Below are 17,908 nucleotides of genomic sequence, written 5' to 3'. Positions count from 1 at the left end.
GGAGGGCATTGGAGCAACAAGTGGAGAGCTGAGATATATTTATTTAAAAACAGTACTGGATAAAATGTAATGTTTTCAAGCCACACCACATTTGTCTGTGAAATGGTTATTTATGTTAATATTAACACAGTGGGTGCCATTATGTGCAATTCATAGTTTAGTTTACAACATTACGTGCAATTCATAGTTTAGTGAATTACTGTGCAGTCGAAAACAAAGGTCTAAAATCAACTTCAAATAAATCTTTGACTTTAAACAATTGCTGATGATTCAATATTAAATTACATCAGGCACGTAGGCCTTGATTTTATTCTTTTGGATAAGCTTCACTAATTACTCCAATCTGTTACAAAAACTTTTCAAATGATTTATCTACAAAAATTCCCTTAGACATTAATGGTGACTTGTGTACCTCCTATAGACTGTAAGCTCGTTTGAGCAGGCTCCTCTTCAACCTATTTATAGTTAAATCCCCACTCTTATAATATTGTAAAGCGCTACGGAATCTGTTGGCGTTATATAAATGGCGATAATAATAATAATAAATAATTTGAAAAGTTGTTCTGTTAGTTAGTGATAACTTGAGAAGGTGATCTAAAAGAATTAAAAAGAGGCCCTAGTTGGAAGATGACATGTCCACTTTATAGTCACGGTTATGGGTTTACATCCGTAAATAGAGGGAAAAGACCTACCCATTTAGCTTTGTTTTGTTGTTTTTAACAAACTTACCATCTTTACCAAATCTACCAGTTGGTGGGACTTGTGAAACCCCAAGAGTTACTTTAGGGTGTTTGGAGTCACTTGTGCCATGAGACTGTGCCAATGATGGATCTGAAAAACCATGAATAAGAACTTAAAACAGTGGGATTGCTAAACAGGAACCATAGAATTTTGTTATTTTTTCAATATTGAGCAGGGAATTAAATTATGATTCCATTCGAACTGAAATGAGTGTATGTGCATAAAGCATTGGTTTGTAATATCCGAATGAACAATTGCATTAAAAGGGATATTACAGTATTTATGGGATGGCTAGACCTGCACACATGCATGATAAAGAAATGAATGATATAAGATAGCAGATGTTTCTGTTCCCATAACAATCAATGTAGCAGTGTTTGTCTGATGTGTTGGAGTGGAAAAAATGTGTACATCAAAAGGAAGGTTCGTCCATATGGGCCAGTGGGTCGTCCCAAAAATATTTACAAAATAAAAATAAAACAAACAAACACTTTTTTTTACTGTCCTTGAAAAGGGTGTTTTATCTGTCCCTTCACTGCTTAGGTCTGCAATTTTCTCTCACCGTTACCGACCATTCTCTACCGGAAAGCGGTTGACCGCATACTCAGCAAGGCCTGATTTTTGGTAGTTTATAGAATTCAATCAAATTTGTCTGCATACGACATGCAAAATTTGCTCTGATTAGCTGTGTGAAAGTCTTCAGATGTCAAACAATGCCTTATAGAGGAGGGGATATTTTACACAACCCTTAAAAATAGGCTTGGGTATTGGCATGTCTTTTGGTGCAGACGTGCTAAGGACACTAAGAAGTGGAGAGCCAGCAGACTTTCTCTTCTCCTGGTGGCCCGAAGTCGCAGTGATTAACCACTGGACCTTGAAACAGTAAGCCTTCAGACTTGGATTTATTTGGGGAAAGAATTTTAATACGCAATAAGTTTGGGAGGCTGTTTGGGCTCCAAAGAACTTGCTGAAGATCACATCAAAGAGCTGATCGCTCTCAGCCAACAAATTACATTCTGTGAATAGAATTAAGCACAGAATTGACATCAACTAGCCAGGAACTCTTGTTCTGGATAGATTGCAAGCTCAAAGGCTATCTAAATAGGCACCTTATATACATGAATTTCAATGCTAGATCTCAGCTCCCGGGCAGGGCCCTCTTTACCTTTTGTATTCGTCGGTGTATATTGTACTGTTAATTTTCCCCAATTGTACAGTGCTGCGGAATATGTTGCCGCTTTATAAATTCCAGTAATAAATAAATAGTGACCATGTCACTTCAAATCACAGTGGTGGTTATGGTGCCTGGCATAACCCTTTAAGTTATGCAATATTCTCAAGTACTGCGGCTTCACGTGTAAGAGGCCTGAATCAAATCACTCCAACAGACACAAACTGCAGCCACATCTCACATACATAAGGCAGTAAGTGCAGACTTTACTTGCTTCCTAAAATGCCAGTCATTAGGGGGCTATACATGGTTTATTTAAAACAGGCAGGAAACCAGTTCATGTCAATCATGGTGGATGGAATTTGTGTGTGTATCATGCGGATGAGTGGACTCATTATTTTAAATGAAAACAGAAATATGGAAATTGTCTACATCTAGAGATAAAACTCTCTAGCGTCCATCTAGAACCTATATGGTTATTAAAATGGCTAGTCTCTAAATGGCACGTCCCAGTTTCTAGAAGGTTCCATCGCCTTCCAAATACATAGGCTGTCATTTAGAGATAGTGAATGCTTGGGTAAATATATTTGCCAACAAATTTATATCAGACAAATTGCAGAAATGCCATATGTTTAACTGTTCATGTGTACAATAATGTTTTGCTTTACAATCTTTTCAGCATATATCACTATGTGTTATAGTATTTACAATTCACATTTAATATGAATACAATCTTCAATATAAATATCTACATTTGGACAGGGATTATGGTCTAGGAATATCCCATATGCCCTATAATTCCCTACACTTTGCATATTACTGGGCAGGTTCACACATGGAATCAGTGGAAATTATTAGAGCTTGGGACAATGCAACACTGATCACCAGGAGGAGGTGTTTGTGTGCCACTGCTACACACCTCACCCTAATGACGGATTCAATTTGTGTTTACTAAGGTGGAGAAAAGAGGAATTATTCCCCCCAAAAAGTTGACAATTCATCCATAATATATTTCAATGTTAGCAGGAAAGCATTTCATTTTAATCAAGTTATTCTGTATTCTCCCCTGGTGAGAAGTATGGTAATGCAAGAACTATAGACATGTAATACCATTTGGAGTTGAAGTTTCCTTTTGCATACTGGAAGCTTGTGTTTCCATGGCAGTAGGAATCTCCGACGCTGGACTTTGAGAAGGAACCTGAGGCTTAAAACAAAAATAAAACATAAGAACACCCATTAGACAAGCTATGGATTCTAGTCTAGAAAATTATCTCACTATCTAGCTAGCCAGCTAGATACACAAAACACATGGAGCAAGTTAGCTGGATAATCATAAACATACATAATTCAACTTATTTTGGGCACAGAAACCTACACATGTTCATCACTTCATAGTCAATAGTAAAGCTGGCCCTTTCTTATTATCATCATTATGAGTTTATTGAAACTGCCTATGTTGGCAGAGCACTCCACAACTTAAATACATTGAACATTAAAACTGTTCAAACGTGTAACACAGTTACTTCGTATATTATAAACATATTAGACAGAAATTCTATTTAAAAAAAATTCTTACCTGAGTGACATGGGAAGAATTCTTATCTCCTTCTTCCTCTTCTATTTCAAGATCCAAGTCATTTTGCCTGAGAAATGCCTGCAGCAGTATGCTTGGTTTCTTCTTAAAGGCCAAGAAATCCATCATGTTCCCTTGACAGTGTTGTAGGAAGAACAGCTCAATCAGGTACTCTTTAAAGTTTTCCTTCAAGACCTTCATGGTTTTATGGTGATGCTCCAAACACTGCTTCCGCATTTGAGCATCTTCCTGGGTTGCAGGGAGAATTTCTTCCAACTTTTTACTCTGTTTTCTCATATTGGTGCTAACTGTAGGGGCAGAAGGAAGACCAGAGATTCCCTGAGGACCAGTCGTCCGTGATGGGCTTGTCGGAGCAGGTGGTGTTTTCCCAAAAGCTGAAGCTGCAGCCACCCCAGCTATCATGCCTCCAGAACTTCTATCAAAGCTGATGGTCCTTGCAAGCTGTTGACCATGAAGAACCTGCTGCTGCTGGATCAGCTGACCCTGGATAATACTGCTTAACTGTGGGGATAGATTGGTGGTTGTTAAGTGGCTTGTTCCGCTCTGGTGTACAGAGCCAACAGTCTGTGAATTGGAGTGCAGTAGAGTACGTGATTGGACTGGAGCAGTGGTTCCAGATGGAAGATGTACTTGAGCTCCCTGTGCAATCTGGGTAATTCCAGACCCTTCCTGAAACACAAAATGTCCTGTACTTGATGGAGTAAGGCTGAGCTGCCTGACAAGCAAACTAGCATCCACAAACCCACGTGTGGGGCTTTGGCTGCACATACTCAAGCTGGCTCCTGCAGTTCCTCCCCGAACACCCTGTAATGCTTGTAAAGGCACTGCACTTGGTTGTGTAGGGCTTTGATTTTGGACCTGTTGAGACATTGGAGAGGTAACCTGGATATAGGATGTTGATCCATGCTCAAACCTTCTTGGTTGGGAACTGAACTGGAACCCTGGTGAGGAAGGACTGGTAAGGGGGAGTGAAGTCAGAGTTATCTGCTGATTTCCTGCCACCACGGACCCCACATTCTGTAAAGTTATGTTAACATTCTGACCAGCCACCGGGTTCCGGCTCATTATGAGTTGCTGAATTTGATATCCAGGTGACTGTGGCCCAGCAGAACTGACTGCTGGTGTAAATGATGGTGCAGGAGATTGTGGGGTAGACTTCTGAGCCCTTTGTTGTTCTCCATCATTTCCTGAGCTTGCTTTGGAGGTTGGAGTATCTTGGGAACTGTTACCATGGGGCATTATAACCCCCCAAAAAAGTGTTTATAGCAATACGCAATCCTGAAATACTGCAGTTGGGAGAGAGAGAAAGACAGAGGGGGAAAAAAATTTATTAATACATAATGTCCAACTATGAAACAAAACGATTTCACAAATAAAGATTATTTTCTGACAAGCAATTATCATACATCTGTCATCCAAAATAATGTTAAAAATGTTTTTTGTTTTTTTTTTTCAATTATATAAACCATTTTTTTCTTTATTTAAAATGGATTTCTTTTAATAAAATGTCCTTGGTTGAAAATTCGGTCTAAAGATAGTTTTCTGTTGAAGGAATACCATAGGCACCAAAACAACTTTAGCTTAGTGAAGCAAATTTGTTGTATAGTTCTTGCCCTTGCAGACCCACTGCTCAAACTTCTGTCATTTAGGTGTTAAAGCGGCAGTGTCACTGTTTGGGAACTTTGCTGAACTTGCAAACACCCCTGCTGGGGGTCCAGTGTCTGTCAGCGGGTGAAGCATGCAAAACTGAGAGTTACTTATCTGAACCTGTCTATCTTGGGCACGGCCGTCTTCATAGGGTGGGTCCTCTTCAGAGTGATGTCACTGTTGTACTCTCGCACATGTGTGAGTACAACATTGAAGTCTATGGAGAATCCAGCAAGATCTTCCATAAACACAGCCAATTCCCTGCAGGATTGTCACTTTGACTCCAACCTGAAACTAAGAAATTCGGATGGAGGAGAAAAGAAAATAGTCCCTACTTTGTCTCTGTATATCTTTTGGCTTGGTTGAAATTTCAGTGAAATTTCAACACCGTCAAAATCAGTATGAAATACTTATTTTAAAACGGGGTGGTGATAGTACTATTTTAAATAACTTGTGTTTCTGTTTATGCAGCCCTATACACACCTCCTCTGGCTGTAATTGACAGCATGTATAAATAAAAATGGTTTTCTTAAATCGAGGTTCTTTTTCAGGAAGTGTTTAGGAAAGTTGTGCAAGTCACATGCAGGGAGGTGTGACTAAATCTCGAAAATGGCTAAGAATTGAGGTGTGGGACTGTAGGGGTAAAACTACAGCTGTTTTAGTGCTTATAATGACCCTTCAAGATACATTATAGTATTTTATTCTGTATGGAATACAGTTCAGTTATTAAGCAATAGGCTGTATATATTCATGCAATATTACATTTTTGGTTAGTTAATTGAACTTGTGTCTACGGAAATAATGTGCACTTTTTCACAGCACAAATGTTATTAAAAAGTAAACAAAACCAAAAACACACATTGGAAGTTCAAAAAAAGTCCTTAACCCTATTGTTATTCTGCAAATCTAGATACACTCAATTAATATACAATTTATAGAACCACTAAAATCATAATTTAAAAAGAGTCTTATGAACTGGTGATTTAAATCATCATTTAAAGGGAAACTATAGTGACCAGAACAACTACAGCTGAATGTAGTTGTTCTGGTGAGCATAATCATCGCCTTCTGGATTTTTGTTGAAAACACTGTCTTTTCAGAGAAAAGCCTCAAGACACCTCCAGTGGCCACTCCTCAGTTGGCCACTGAAGGTGCTTACTGGGTCAGTGCTGCACGCTATGCATGGAGACGCTGACATTTTCTCATGGACGTGCATTGATTCAATTAATTTTTATGAAGCAGTGCTGATTGGCTGGGGCAGTGTTTGGTGCGCAGCTTGATGATCCAATGCTTTCCCCTGAGATCATCAATTCTGATGTCAGCCAAAGAGGTGGATCGGAGAAGGACCAGCACTTGCAGACCCGTGGAGAGCTTTAAATAAGATAAGTTTTAAACATCTCTAAGGGAGACAACGGAGAAGGGGGGGGGGGGGGGGGGGGAGTGGAACAAGCCACCTAAATAGGGTCAGAAATACAGGTTTGTGTTCCTGACCCTATAGTGTTTCTTTAAATTAAATCCATGCTGGCTATGAGTCAATGGATATTACTTTCAGCAATAACTGAAATTGCTATTAAAATGTGTGATAACAATAACGCTTTTCACTTCTGACATATGTTGCAAAAAATTACAATTTATTTTTCTTTTATGACCAATTTTACAATATGTCCCCAAATACAATTACAATATTACTTTGGAGACCGGGTGAACAATTGTTTATTTTAGTAAAGTATGTAATGTAATAGCTGTAGGCAAAGGCAGAATGAGTTCCCACATCCATCTGTATACTGGAAACAAGATGTCAGAGGGTGTGGATCTCGCACACCACCATTAACTCATGACATTAAAACTTTGAGTGTACAAACACAAAGTCTTGCAACTATATGTGCCAGAACCATGACACTTACAAAATACTGGGAGGTTACCCCATCAAGGCAAAGACATTCAGCAATCTACTTCAACCCGGAGTGATTTTGAAATGAATAGTGCACTTTACAGAGTACAGTGTTTGCAATATTCTAAATATTCTTTCAGTTTTCATTTTGCTCCATTCACCACTGTGCATCTCAGAGTTGCCAATCACAAGTGGATTCCTTTTGGCACCCACTCTATGGACACACCACAGACGTAAACAGGAATGAGGAGAGAAACCAATTGTTTGATCTAAACCAGGGGTAGTCAACCTTTTAGTACCTATAACACACTTTTGTATCTTTGTTGATGGTAAAATGTCCTTAGCGCCCACCAGTGCCGCAGTAACTAATTTTCTAGCGCAAGTGCAATATTTTTATTTATTTATTTGTTTTTAGAAATTACGGTAGGTTGTTTTTTTGTTTTGTTTTTTAAATATGTACTAACATTTATATTTTGTATTTCTCCTTTTTTTCTGTGTGTGTCTGTGAGGTGCTCTGTGTGTGTTTTTGTGTGAAGGGTGCATAGGGTCTATGCTGTGTGAAGGTGGGTGAGATGTGGAAATCTATCTTAATGTCTCCTCTTCCCTTCTTCTTAAATAATCTTGCAAGCCCTGATGGTCCAGTAATGACATGTTCACTTTTGCCTCCAGCTAACTCTCCTGTCCTCGTGTGAGCACAGCACAGTATTGGAGCGTTGCCATGGTAACGTGCGGCAACGCTCCGACCAGCCGGCTTGCAGGAGGAACACAGAGCCTCCTAGGCACTTCCCTCCCTCTGCTGGGCCAGTGAGGGAGATCTCTTATCTACTCACCAGCCCGAGAGGGCTTACAGCAAGGCTGGCTCTTCATGGCCAGCAGAGGAGATGAAAGGATCTCCCCTGGCAGCCTTGGTCCTGGGCCATTGAGGCCCACTGGGCATTTTTCTGCAAAACCCACCACCACCCACCTGAGATCCCAAACCGCCCACTAGTGGGTAGTAGGGACCAGGTTGACTACCGCTGATCTAAACAAAGGAAAAAGGGAAGCCCAAAGAGCAGATGGATCCTTTATTTCCTAAGGGAGAGGGGTGCACATGCCCTAGGGCAGGCATAGGCAACCTTCGGCACTCCAGATGTTTTGGACTACACCTCCCATGATGCTTTGACAGCAGTATGGGGGTAAGAGCATTATGGGGGATGTAGTCCACAACATCTGGAGTGCCGAATGTTGCCTATCCCTGCCCTAGGGACTGCCTACAGGTAATTTGAGAGGTTTAAAAAGTTACTCTAACCACCATGATCACATTGTTTTTTTTGAAGTGGTTATGGTGGTAGGAGTCTGGATGTATAATGTTTCCGCTTTATTTTTAATTGTGTGCCGAGGGTAAGTTCTTCTCTTCCAGGCTGCCTAATGTCAATTCTGTGCATATTTTAAGTCTGTCGTCAGAGCACATTGCATGCAGGTGGCAGAAGTTCACTGCTTTTCTCTTGCAGGCAGAGCAAATGTATCAGTTGTAAAAGTATAGAAGTGACTGACGATTCTCTGCAGGTGGACCCCATGTAAGTTGTTAATCCATTTGTAAATAAGTACTTACCCAGTGAAGATGCCAGGGCAGTTCTGGCACCATAACCACTATGTACTGTAGTGGCTATAGTGTTTTGAGTGTTCCCTTAACAGATGCGCAAGAATCTTGAAATATTTGTTAATCTAAGGTGTATGTTTGTACATATTGTAGACTGTAACAAATACAATTAATTAACTGCTTGTACAAATTAAAGTTCTGTGTTTTTATATCTATTTTCCAATTTCAAGAAATGAATCTGTTAAGTGGTCTTGGTGCTGAGACCCTGTCATTGCAAGCTTAAAGGAACACTCCATTGCCCAAACACAAATCACGTTTTAGTAACCAACTATTCTCAAATTAAAAATATCTTAAAACAGCCTGCAAAAGTTGCAGTTCTCTTGCCTGCTGCTTTTGCAAGTCCCCCTATTCTAACCCCGCCCAGACTTTCTGTGTCTGTTCAACCACAGACTTCCCAATGCAGCTCAATAAGAAGTCTTTGCAAGGTCTGGGTAATTGCTGCCTCTTGAGTTTAGTTCCATCTAGTTTGTAGTTGCTCTGGTGAGTATAATCCTTATATGCAAGCATTTTTTATGCAAACATTGCCTTTTCAGAGGAAATGCAGTGTTTAAATTGCCCCTAGTGGCACCTCCAAGTGGCCATTCCTCAGATGGCCACTGGAGGTGCTTCCTGGGTCAGTGCTGCACAGTTGGCAGCACTGCCGTTCAGCGTCTCAATGGGGCTCTGCATGGGGACACTGAATTTCCCTCATAGATATGCATTGTTTGAATGCATCTCTCTGAAGAGGTGCTGATTGGCCAAAATGGTGTTTGGTCCTGCCCCCTTGTCGATTTTATACAAACCAATGCTTTCCCCATGGGAATGCATTGTATTGGCTAAAAAAAAAAACAGCAATTCTGTTGTCACTGGTGGACCCGCGCGGCGCTGGAAATAAGGTGAGTTTTAATTCCTTTTAAGGGGGCTAAGGCGGGGGGGGGGAGCCACATAAATGGTGTATTTTGCACTATAGGGTCAGGAATACATGGTTGTGTTCCTCCACTCGCGTTAACCAGGAAGGAACATGACCTGTTGAAGGTTTTAAAGCCAGAGGGCTGAAAACAGGTTCATTTATAGAAAGGTAAATTTCCATTGAAATTTGCACTATTTGCAAAATGAAAAATAAAATTAAAAAAATAAAGTAAAAAGAGTATGCACTTCAGCTAAAGTGATTTAGGGTATGGAGTGTCCCTTTAAATCTACCTCTCGTGGCTATCTTACTAAAAAGCCACCAGAGGCGCTTCCACTGCATTGACAGGGTGTAAATTAAAGCGGCTCTGCCATTATCTGATTCTATTTCGCTTATTCACACCAACTCTACTAGTTCCTAGTGTCACATCCAATGTGTTCTTAACACTGGCCCCGTTAATCATTCAGACATTTCTTTTCAGCACCTGATTCTTTTTCAAGTATCCCTTTAAGCTACTCCCTTTCTCAAGAAATGTCAAGCCAAAGAAAAATACATGAGAAAAAATAGTCCATAGTTTGTCTGTGTTTTTAAAGAGAAATAGATCAGAAAAGAAGAACAGATTTGTAAAGTGAAGAGGAAACAATTAGAGAAAGTTAAGTTTTGGGGTCATTGAGCTGCTTTAAAAGGAACAATTCAAGGACCATAACCATTACAGAGTGTCCTGGCTCCTCTCCACTGTAAGATTTAAAACTAGAATCCACTGGGTGCTGCACCTTGGCTCCACTATTTCAGACGGAGTGGAAAATCTCGGTCTGAGCCAAGCACTGTGGTGCACAGCTACACTCGGGAGAGCTAATGAAAGCTCCAGGAGCTTCAGCTCTTCGTTGGAAGTACTGGAGGCAGAAAGTGGTACGCAGAAGACAACAGGTAAGACGTCATGCCATTCAAGTAGAATGATATTTTGAGTGTTTCTTTAAGTATTATCCAAAACAGAGAAGAGATCCTTTCCATTGCACAGCTCGGATGAAGCAAATTAAAACACCATGACCCTGAAATGTATGCTGGTAGCAGGGCTCAAAATCTCTCATAACCGCTAGGCACTGACAAGTTAAAGTTTAGCCCTGGCAAGTAGAAATTCACCCCTGGTAAGTTTGCGACGGACCCTCCAGTTATGGAGTAACTTTTAAGACCTAGCTACTAGCATAGGACTTAAAGGGATACTGTAATTCCAGGAATACCGAGCTGTATTCCGGGCACTACCGATTCCTCTGCCTCCCCTCTTCCTCGTGCCCCCCACCTCCTGGGTAAATAAAGGTTTTAAAACCCTTTATTTACTTACCTTTGTCTGTCGGCGCTGGGTCGAAGCTAAGCACGCACATTAGACATCCTCATATGCACCCCATATAGTAAAAAGATCAAGGATATAATAATGAAATATTGGAAGATTTCTGAAGGGGATACTAATTTACCCAAAGAATTTGGCAATCCTCTGCTATTTTCGTATCGAAGGGCTAAGAACCTTAAAAATATTTTGGTACGATCAGATATTGGGAGCAACAAGAAATGAACAAGGTTTTTTTCAGAACCCAAGAAAGGCACGCTTCCGTGCCTGGATTGTATACACTGCAACAGTGTGATTAAAGGAGAACATTTCACACACCCATACTCAGGCAAAAAATATAACATTAAGGATTACTACACTAGCAACTCGGACCATGTAGTTTATATTTTGAAATGTCCATGTGGACTGCGTTATGTGGGAGAGACGATTAGGCAGGTTAAGGAACGTATAGGAGAGCACAAGAGAGGCATCAGAGCAGCATTGCAGAGAGGAACAAATGAAACTCCGGTACCAAGACATTTTAAGCAACTAGGTCATTATGTAAACCAATTACGGTTTTAAGTAATTGATAGTATCCCACACCTACATAGGGATGGTGATAGACAAAAGATGTTACTCCAGAAAGAGACAAAATGAAGAAGTACTTTGGAGACACTATATCCAATGGGTTTAAACAAAGACTATGATCTAAAACATTTTCTATAGGTCATATGAGAAGGTCTTTGTAAATCCTTAATGAATCATACATTTTTTTTTTTAATATCCTAATTATGTTCAGTAAGATACCCATGTAAATAAATATTATTTTTATACTTACTATACAGAGCACTGCTCAGACCAGGATTGGTCCGATTGGCTCTCGATCTCTCTCTTTACACTCAACTTGTTGACCAGTTACGGTCCACTACCCGAAGGAATGCGGGGTCCCCCTATGAGGCACCACACACATTTTCCACACGGACACTGCTGGTGAGTATGCTCTCTTTATAATGGATTTGATCAAACATCCTTAAGTAATGTGGTGTGTGACTCATTGATTTCCTGTTGCAATAGGTACACTATTTGCTACCTAAGAAGATTTGTGCAAGGTTCAAATTTGGGTGTTATACGAGTAAAATAAAATAAAATATATATATATATAATAAACAATACACAAGATATATATATATATATATATATATATATATATATATATATATATATATATATATTATGCCTAATCAGTATTATAGCATTATGCTATCAAATACTCATAATATAGGATTTTTTTGAGATTATCTATTTGTTGTCTTTTTTTATATATATTTTCTTGCATATACCCTTAAAGATTTACAGACATTCAATAGAGTGAAGATTTCATTTAAAAATATCACCGCTATATATCCCGTTACATTTCCCTATTATTCCCTCCTTTTTCCCCTAATCTTTCAATAGCTTCGTAATAATTAATCTATTTGTATTTAGAAACATGGAAGTTTCTCTATTAAATATATTTTTTCTTCATAACTTTCTTTAAAACCCTCCATTATAATAACTATAGATTCCCCCTCCCCCCCATGCTGGATTTCTAGAGTTTCAGAAATCTGACATCAACTGTAGAGACTACAAATACAAGCATTGCTTATATGTAACATAAAGGAGTGTAAATAAGGTTATTTTAGAGTTTTGAATTAAAATGGTGCTTATTTCATATCTCATTCCGGGCACGCAAGCATTACATGTACATATTTACGTCATGGTATGAGACATTCGCAGAACGCATGCGCAAGAAGAAGCATCCGCAATGACGTATTAGAGACGCGACCCGCAGGAAATGTGGACGCGCACGCAATACAGCATCTAAAAGACTAACATTTGTATTGATGATTTTAGGGCCTTCGAAGGGATGGACTAGTCCCGAGTGCGCAGTCCAGATATCTCTCTCAGCAGCTTCCAGACACACAAAACTTGGACATCCCCCACGAACTCTGGATAGATCAAACTACACTTACAAAGAGGACTTTTCAAAAAAAAAAAAAAAGGGCTGAGAGCTGTCTATTAAGGCACTGAACTTTGGATGAAATATTTTTTGTTGCTTTCTTAGTGTGTACACACTGGGACTATATATCTATATATTTTTTCACATTTTCAATTTTTTTTCACTTTTCTTGATTATTTCCTTTTTCTCTTGTTTTTGAGTGTGGTATCATACATTATTATTACAGCTATTTAAGGTATTTTGTAGGCTACCTGGATACCAGCACCACTACAGATATGGGAGTGCCAATACATTTGAAATTTTCTAGGAAACATCTATTTCACAAACCTAAGAGAAAAATAGACTTTTTTTAAAACTTCTCTCTTAATGCTACAAGCAACTGATTTTCCAAATAAGTGGCCCAAGTAGTAAATTGGCAAGCAGCAATTGGTCCACCATCACATTTCCTATCAAATGCCAATAATCTTTCATTTCCAACTTTTATTGAATCTTGGCTTCACAAGAAGTACCTTCAGTGCTACAATTATTTGATATGGTCACGAAACCACCCTTCCTCTCCCCTCTATAATAAAATGCAGTGATTTTATCTGTTTTGTTTAAAAAGGTCAAATTTGTTTTAATTAAGAGAAATTTATTTAACACATTTTTAGAGCAACTAATAATAATCTCACATTCCAAAGAATAAAATACGAAGATACAATTTACCCTTCCAAAAAATCAGCCTTCAAATATAGTTTCAAATAATGGTGTTTCTTAGTCATGTTAAGCTTTTCCAGTTAGAGTAAGAACAGACTAAACCCAAGATTTGCGGTCTGCTTCATCCGGGAATATAAATCAATTGAAAATAATATTTCAATGTGAGTCACTGAAAGGTGGTGTATATATTTAGCCCACATTTCAGAATCAGCACTATTTAAAAATCAATGCCCCCTTTTTATGTGCTTCAGAATAAATTAGATTGAAAGCCATGGAAGTGGTGAGACATGCAGCAGGTAAATTCTTATTTTAGAATAATCTATTAAACAGAGACATATATTTCAGGCTACTGTTCTTCCATGAGTGCACCCAACCTAAGTCCAACCACAAAGGAGTTCCTAGCCCAATAAATCAAAATAACCTTCTGAATGCTACAGAAATAAGTTACGGTCGGTCATCTTTTTATTCATGACATGCCTTCATTTACCTCTGACCATAAAAAAAACACTATTAAAAATGTATTGTGGGCAAGGTGTACAGTGGGTGTAAGCTTAAAGAAATTTGTATATGCTGCACTTCCAGGTGACTGGCACCTCATATGCCTTGCACAAACACGTTGCAAATTTCCTATCAGTAACTGGCACACAGAAAAAAAATGAAAAAAAATTCACTAAACTTCATACACTTCCTGATGTAAATGTTGAGTGAATCAAAAAAAAGGAGTTTATAAAAAAAAGGAGTTTATAAAAATGAACAATTAAATGCTAACTTCTAACTATTTAAAAGGTAATGTTACTTTCCATGTGATAAAGTCCGCTGTTAACACTTTGCACCGGTCATATGGAGTGACAAACTCTAATGATTTGCAGTCTGGATAGAACACCAGCAGAGAGACATTTAAAATCTGGAATCTGTTTTTGAATGGGTGTGTGGGACATTCATACAGAACTCTCAGTATCTGGGATTCAATTATGTAAAACAGGCATTTTTTAATTGCAATCAGACAAGCAAAAATCAATGCATTTAGGAACATTTGGCCACTTGAAACAGAGGCAAAAGTTTCTTTAGAGTTGTAAATTGTGTAATATTAGTATTTTAGTACAGAACATGAATAGTATTTCAAGAACACTACACTACGTTAACTGCATGTGAAATGCTATCGGTGTTGACTGAAATCACAATATACAAAACACAGGAAATGCAGATATTTGCATTCAAACTAAAGGCAAAGCTTGTGCAGAATATTTCAGATAAATTACTAAGGAATATAAAAATAAGACATGCATGTGATCTCCTGTGCATTAACACAAAAAAAAAATTACAAATAATTAAGTATTCATATTGCAAGTGCATAATAAGAGGTACAGTGCAAAAATAGCTGGGGATCTGGCAACTCCTGAATTAAAAGAAAAAATAGTTTTCTCAGTATATAAACAAGCCATCGTGTGCATACAAAATAAAGGAAAAAATAAGCAAGTGGATCAGTGTTTACATGTCATGTCCCTATTTCTGCAGGAGGCTTTCTAGGAGCAAATGCAACACAAACAACTTCCTGGTAAAATAATGGTTGCAGACCAACTCCTAATGAAACCAGGGGGCAGGTTAACCCGTTCCTTGCATGGGAGGGGGCGCCAGCTAGGCCTCTGGAAATAGGAAGCAAGGGCTCGCAGGCCCCAGCATGGATTTCGGGTGTTTTCCCGTGAAGCCCTGGCGGTTATAGGGGAGGAGGGGGCGGGGGGGTTGCAGTAGATATGAAGTACACCGTCCCCGAGGCTGTCCAGCGGCCAGCTTGATCCACACAAACTTGTGAGTCCATGGAATCTACTTCCTGAGCCGAGCACGTTCTATCCGAACCCGGGCAGAGTAGCACGCTGATACTTTGTATCAGGGAAGTTCCATGCTCGCTCTCTCTGTACCAGGCCTGCTTCCCACCCGCTCTATCCAGGGACCCGCCAACAGACACTGCTCCACTTACCCCAGTAACTGCTCCGATACGGCTCCCCCCCCCACCCTCCGGACTCACAAAGGCAGCGAGGGCTTCGGCAGCAGATCCCCGCTTACAGAGGCCGAGGAGGGCCAATCTCAAAAGGCAATTCATAGGGTAATACTACTGGCTGCCACGTGGGGCGCTGCGCTGAGATTCAATCAGTAGTAGTAGTAGTAAAAATAAGTGTTCTTCTTGATGTGTTTCAAAGCGGATACATGAGCTTATCCTTACTGACAATATGTATTGAACTGAGGTATCGGTGGATTAAACCAAATTTATATATATATTTTTAAATTAATAATAATTAGTATTCGCACTTGAAGTGGTGTTGTTCACCTAGTTATTGTTTTATTATTTGTGCATTAATGTAACAATGCAAAGTTCCAAAATCTGGTGCTTCAACCGTGTTTTTCAGAGATGTTTGCAATGGTGTGAAATAACCAGCACTTTATTATTATTATTATTATTATTATTATTATTATTAATTATAAAGCGCCAACAAATCACAGCAAAATGCTCTCAATTTACATGTAGTCGATTTCCTGGCAAATATTCTTAACCCTTTAATACGATAATGAGATAATAATGCCAAACCAAATACATTGTGATGAACAAATGATTAAATATATAATAATATTAATAGTTATAATGTATTGTTACTTGCACAATATTCGAACAATAAAGTAAACAATGAATTCAATTACACTTTTTTTTTTTTTTTTTTTTAGTAAAATATGAACAGGTAGTAAATAGTGCTCGAAATTAAAGGAACACTCCGCTGAAAATGTATTTTTAACAGTTTAGTAGATATACCCTCAAATAAAATGCATGTATTTTTGTCTGCATGTTTCATTTGGGGGGGATGTGAAAAACAACTTGCAAAATCTGCAGACCTTCTGTTTCATAGATAAATAACAAAGGAACTGCTTTATCTTTCAACAAAATGCAAGAAAATATAGCATTGACTGTTTGCTGTTGCATGTTTGTTTAAAGTAAAAATGTTGTTTTGTTTTCAGTAAATATATTGCATGACTGGAATCTGACACAAGAGCAACAAAGACTGGGGGAAAGACAGGGTTATTTTTGCAGAAAACCCAAATATTAAAATTTAGAGTAAAATAGCCACGCTAAAGAGGTTGGAGAGTTTTTCCAGATCAACTATTTTGGCCTAAATTATTAATTCAAATATTCAATTAAGTGAATAGCTAAATATAATGTAAGCCCTGTACCATGTATAGCAAAGGATCTATGTGAGAAAAAGACAATTCATTTTAAGATTTTCTCTGTAGTAAATAACCATGCATTTCTTCAGTTCTGTGCGTTAGCGTTAACTCACAGTAAACATTGCAACCAATACAAAGAGCTGGAATATCATGGTTGTAATATCACTTTCCCACCACACTGCATGCAACATCAAACTGAAGACTAGGTATGGGAGGGCTGACAAGAGGGCAATTGCCTCCAATGCCTCTTGCATACAGTGATTGCGTGCTGAAGCCTTAAACCGCCTTTGCTGATATAAATAGCACGATGTGCATTTAGATGTTTGTTGTCACAGTACTGCAGGTTTTAGGCAACATTCAGGTTTGTGCAGGACATTACTGTGGTGGAATCCTATGGAATAGCCTGCCTACCGCCATCAGACTCTCCCCTAGTCTTGCATCTTTTAAGAAGTGCCTTAAAACCCATCTCTTTAGGAAAGCTTATGGCCTCCAAGACTAACCTCTACCTCACATACCTGTCTCTTGCCCTCTCCTATAGGGCAGCCCACCTTATTTGATTGTAAATTCCTGTCCTAATGTGTTTTACACCCCACCTCCTATAGAATGTAAGCTCGTTTGAGCAGGGTCCTCTTCAACCTATTGTTCCTGTAAGTTTATTTGTAATTGTCCTATTTATAGTTAAATCCCCCTCTCATAATATTGTAAAGCGCTACGGAATCTGTTGGCGCTATATAAATGGCAATAATAAATAAATAAATAAATAAAAATAAATTTACTAGGACAAGATTGCCACGTGGTATGCGCACTTGCATATGTTGATGTATCAGTTAGTCAGTTACACGTAGCTAAGATACAATCAGTAGTGTAAGGAGCATATGTAGGAATACAGGATATACGAGTATTTCAGTAAATAGAAGAAAAGAAATGACTACAGAGTTAGAAAAAAAAAACAACTAGCTCTGGAGTCAAAGAGGACTAGATGGGCAACATACATGGGCATAACCCAGAATGATATTGACTGAACAAAAAGAGGAAATCCCTTTTTTTTTTAACTTTATACATATGGAGCTTGCCTTCCTAAGTGTTTTGTAGGTTGGGGGCTGTTTAGAGGTG

The 17,908-nt window shown here is 38.8% G+C and overlaps 1 protein-coding gene across 6 annotated transcripts in view; it reads right to left on the bottom strand.

Annotated features, from left to right (window-relative positions):
- The window catches only part of LOC134610961 (E1A-binding protein p400-like), an 83,464-nt gene extending 67,817 nt beyond the window's left edge, over nucleotides 1–15,647 (bottom strand). For all 6 annotated transcript variants that reach the window (XM_063454374.1, XM_063454379.1, XM_063454378.1 and 3 more), the window contains exons 1-4: nucleotides 15,561–15,647; nucleotides 3,489–4,792; nucleotides 3,023–3,116; nucleotides 730–831 (exon numbers count right to left, since the gene is read on the bottom strand). In XM_063454374.1, the coding sequence (XP_063310444.1) occupies nucleotides 730–831; nucleotides 3,023–3,116; nucleotides 3,489–4,745 (1,453 nt within the window). In that variant the 5' untranslated portion in view covers nucleotides 4,746–4,792; nucleotides 15,561–15,647. The remainder of the gene's footprint in view (nucleotides 1–729; nucleotides 832–3,022; nucleotides 3,117–3,488; nucleotides 4,793–15,560) is intronic.
- Nucleotides 15,648–17,908: the final 2,261 nt, after the last annotated feature.

This window comes from Pelobates fuscus, chromosome 5 (assembly GCF_036172605.1).
Source record: "Pelobates fuscus isolate aPelFus1 chromosome 5, aPelFus1.pri, whole genome shotgun sequence".
NCBI classification, from domain to species: domain Eukaryota; kingdom Metazoa; phylum Chordata; class Amphibia; order Anura; family Pelobatidae; genus Pelobates; species Pelobates fuscus.
This window is presented reverse-complemented; position numbering and strand designations above follow the sequence as displayed.